Source organism: Vollenhovia emeryi, unplaced genomic scaffold (assembly GCF_000949405.1).
Source record: "Vollenhovia emeryi isolate VEMERY1.0 unplaced genomic scaffold, V.emery_V1.0 DF939433.1, whole genome shotgun sequence".
NCBI classification, from domain to species: domain Eukaryota; kingdom Metazoa; phylum Arthropoda; class Insecta; order Hymenoptera; family Formicidae; genus Vollenhovia; species Vollenhovia emeryi.
Window position 1 is genome coordinate 59,815 of NW_011966933.1, and position 3,266 is coordinate 63,080.

The 3,266-nt window shown below is 38.2% G+C and overlaps 2 protein-coding genes across 7 annotated transcripts in view; one reads left to right on the forward strand and one right to left on the reverse strand.

The window, feature by feature from the left end:
• LOC105557671 (molybdopterin synthase catalytic subunit) overlaps window positions 1–2,936 on the forward strand; it is an 11,370-nt gene extending 8,434 nt beyond the window's left edge. For 3 of the 4 annotated variants that reach the window (XM_012004980.1, XM_012004979.1, XM_012004982.1), the window contains exon 8: window positions 2,539–2,673. In XM_012004980.1, coding sequence (XP_011860370.1) covers window positions 2,539–2,610 — 72 coding nt within the window. In that variant the 3' untranslated portion in view covers window positions 2,611–2,673. Of the gene's footprint in view, window positions 1–2,538; window positions 2,674–2,757 lie in introns of those variants that run through there. The other variant, XM_012004981.1, reaches the window with a different exon arrangement.
• On the reverse strand, window positions 50–2,820 carry LOC105557670. 3 transcript variants are annotated; one of them, XM_012004978.1, is made up of 2 exons: window positions 2,752–2,820; window positions 50–1,421 (listed from the first exon to the last, which is right to left on the reverse strand). In XM_012004978.1, exon 2 carries the CDS (start codon window positions 1,355–1,357, stop codon window positions 713–715), a length of 645 nt encoding a protein of 214 aa, XP_011860368.1. In that variant the 5' UTR covers window positions 1,358–1,421; window positions 2,752–2,820; the 3' UTR covers window positions 50–712. The 3 variants fall into 3 exon arrangements, with proteins under 3 accessions (XP_011860368.1, XP_011860365.1, XP_011860367.1); XM_012004975.1 differs by having other exon boundaries at window positions 2,756–2,793; XM_012004977.1 differs by lacking the exon at window positions 2,752–2,820 and adding an exon at window positions 2,393–2,530 and having other exon boundaries at window positions 50–1,418.
• Window positions 2,937–3,266: the final 330 nt, after the last annotated feature.

A 3,266-nucleotide genomic window follows, 5' to 3' on the forward strand; every position in this document is an offset into this window, starting at 1 on the left:
GAGAGAGAGAGAGAGAGAGAGAGAGAGAGAGAGAGAGAGAGAAGAGGGGGGGGGGAGAGAGCTCTTAAGATAAGTTACAAGAATGTCTAATGAAAAGTAGGTTTCATTTAAAACAAAAGTTGACCTTCATATGTCCTTGGCATGTTCACCCAAGTTCGAACCAATAATAAACCAGATAAGAACGATAGGAAAAAAATTTAAATAAAACAACAACGGTGTGAGATATAAAATAGATTCTGGCTCTATTTTGAAGCTACATTCATGTCATTATGTGTGGAATAGCACATCATTCAAATGGCCGCCTCGGCTTCGCTGGCAGTGCTTCAAGCAGTCGGTCCAATTTTTGATGACTCGGTCCAATATGTGCGGCGTTATTCCGGCAATAGCGTCTCGAATGTTGGCCTCGAGCTCGTCCAAAGTGGTTGGCTTGTTAGCGTAGACTAAGGACTTGACGTAGCCCCAGAGAAAATAATCGAGTGGTGTCAAGTCGCATGATCGCGGCGGCCAATTGATGAACGCTCGCCGTGAGATGATCCAGTCGCCAAATTTCTCCTTCACAACTTCGAGCGTTGCGTCGCTTGTATGGCATGGCATAGCGTCGTCTTGTTGGAACCACAGCTCGGATATATCGATGTTGTCGAGCTCTGGCCACAGAAAGTCGGTTAACATCGCTCTATACTTGAGACCATTGACGGTAACGGTGTCTCCTTCCTCATTTCGAAAGAAATAAGGTCCGATGATGCCGCCATGCCATAAACCGCACCAAACAGTCAATCTTTGTGGATGCATTGATGCTTGGTCGAACACTTGTGGATTGTGTTCGCTCCAATAACGGCAATTTTGCTTGTTGACATAGCCGCTGAGCCAAAAATGGGCCTCGTCTGAGAAGATGATTTTTTTGGCCAAAATCCGGATCTCCGGCCAACATTTCCAGCGCCCAATTAGCGAACTCACGGCGTTGTCTATGGTCGTCCGGCTTCAATTCTTGCGTCAGCACAATCTTATACGGATGTAGGCCCAAATCCAACCGCAAAATAAGTCGGGTTGACTCTCTGGCGATGCCCAATTCAGCTGATCTGCGCCGAATCGACATGTCTGGGTCTTCTTCGATACTGGCCGCTACGGCGGCTATGTTTTCTTCATTTCGCACTAATCTCTGTCTGGTTGGTGGCTTAAGGTTCAAAAGGGTGTACTCATGCTCAAACTTTTCCACGGTGCGACGAATTGCCTGCACACTGAAACCATGATGACGACCGACCTCACGACGAAATTCACGTTGCGTTTTTACAACTGAGCCGGAATTTCGATAATATTTTTTAATAATTTCCGCACGTTCGGCAAGCGTGAAACGATGCATGATGAAATGGCAAACCTTACTGAATATTTTGACAGCTGGATGTCATTGGTAACTTTGACAGCTGCTGAAACATAACAATTGGAAAAAGTATCATTGCTATCTGGTCACCCTTTACCATCTTATGTCCTACTTTGAATAAAACAACTTTTTGTATGCATATATGTTGTATTTCATAGCCAATATATGTATTTAAACGACTAGACAGATGTAGAATTGTTATGAAAGTAAAATTTAATTTTACATTGTAATATCGATTAATTACAGAAATAAATGTAACGATTAGATGCGTTTTGGCACTACGATGTCTTCTTCAGTATATTAAACCATCGTGAAAAAGATAAAATTACTAAGTCGCAAAATAGATGATCGTGTTAAAAATGTAAGATGTGTCATTCTAATGAACCGCTCGCATTTCAGTAATAGTTTTTCAGTAATAGTTTTAAACGCAAATTAACTATGTCATGTTCGGCATGTTACAATTCGAAAAAGATCATTTTGAGTCTCTCGAACCGTTGAAGACTCGGGACAAACAGAATTTTTAACTATTGATCTAATTTTTACATATTGCTGTATATTATGTTTCACAAAACCTTCATACTGCCAAGATTCTCACCCTAGAGGAATTAATTATTAGACACCTTTAGCTACGTGTAAAAATGCCGAACATGACATAGTTAATTTGCGCTTAAAAACTATTATTGAAATGCGAGCGGTTTGTTAGAATGTGGTACTTCTTACATTTTTAACACAATAATCTCTTTTGCGACTTATAATTTTATTTTTCTTACGATGGTTTAATACACTGAAGAAGACACCGTAGTGTCAAAACGCGTCTAATTGTTACATTTATTTCTGTAATTAATCGTGATTCATATTACAATGTAAAATAAAATTTTACTTTTATAATAATTCTACATTCTATTTGCTCATTTAAATATTGGTCGTGAAACATAACATGTGTTATTATTAAAGAACGAGCGTGACTATTTTTTCTTTTTATATAAAACTTATTCTTTGTAACTGTGTGTCCTGTACCTACTTCTCTTTTTTACTTTTTTCTTGTTAATGTTTAATTATGTCTTGCATTTTGAGATGCCTAAAATGTAATATAGTTAGTTCAATTAGAACAAACGGATATATTTATATGATATCATAGGACATTAAGAAACATCATATTTTAGACATATTCCATGGCAGAACTTGATTTAAAATTATACGAGTTGGAAGATAAATATACCAAGAAGATAAAATAACGATTGTTGTAAAAATGTACTGATGATAATTATTTTGTAGAATTTCTTTTAAAATAAAAAATATGAAGTATGTATATAAGGAATACAAACACAACTTATCTACACGTATAACCATGAAATCTGTATAAGGCACGTTCTTACATACAGGTCCGAAAAGTCATATGGTGGAGGCACAGTATAACCAGTATGCCCACTCTCTGTCGGCACCTTTGATCTGGGCGTTCTCAGTTTTCCGCCATATTTTTAATCGCGCCAATAGTGTATCAACGACTAAAAGTGCCTGGGCCCTTTTCAGGATCGTATCCAGGAAAGGCGCATACGAACTAGCGTACATTATTTATTGTAAATGGAAATGGCCTATGAAAAAAAATGTTATAATAAAAGTAATTAATGTAATTACTTGTTCCAACGTATAAAAGTATTTACGCGTTATTCGTCAACACTGCGAATTTTTCAATGTCACACCGACTATGCACTAACACACGTACAAAAATCCTGTAATTGGTCAGAATAAAAACATGTCGGATGCGCAATACGGATCGGCGCGAACGTGAAACAAAAGAGCGAGTGCCACTACTGGTTATACTGTGATGCAACTATGCAATTTTGTGTGCGATGGCCCCATGGAGAATGTATAAGGAGACCGAACTGCCCGT

Coding starts and splice junctions, on each gene's coding strand:
- LOC105557670 (XM_012004978.1), bottom strand. CDS start 1,357: ATGCATCGTTTCACGCTTGCCGAACGTGCGGAAATTATTAAAAAATAT.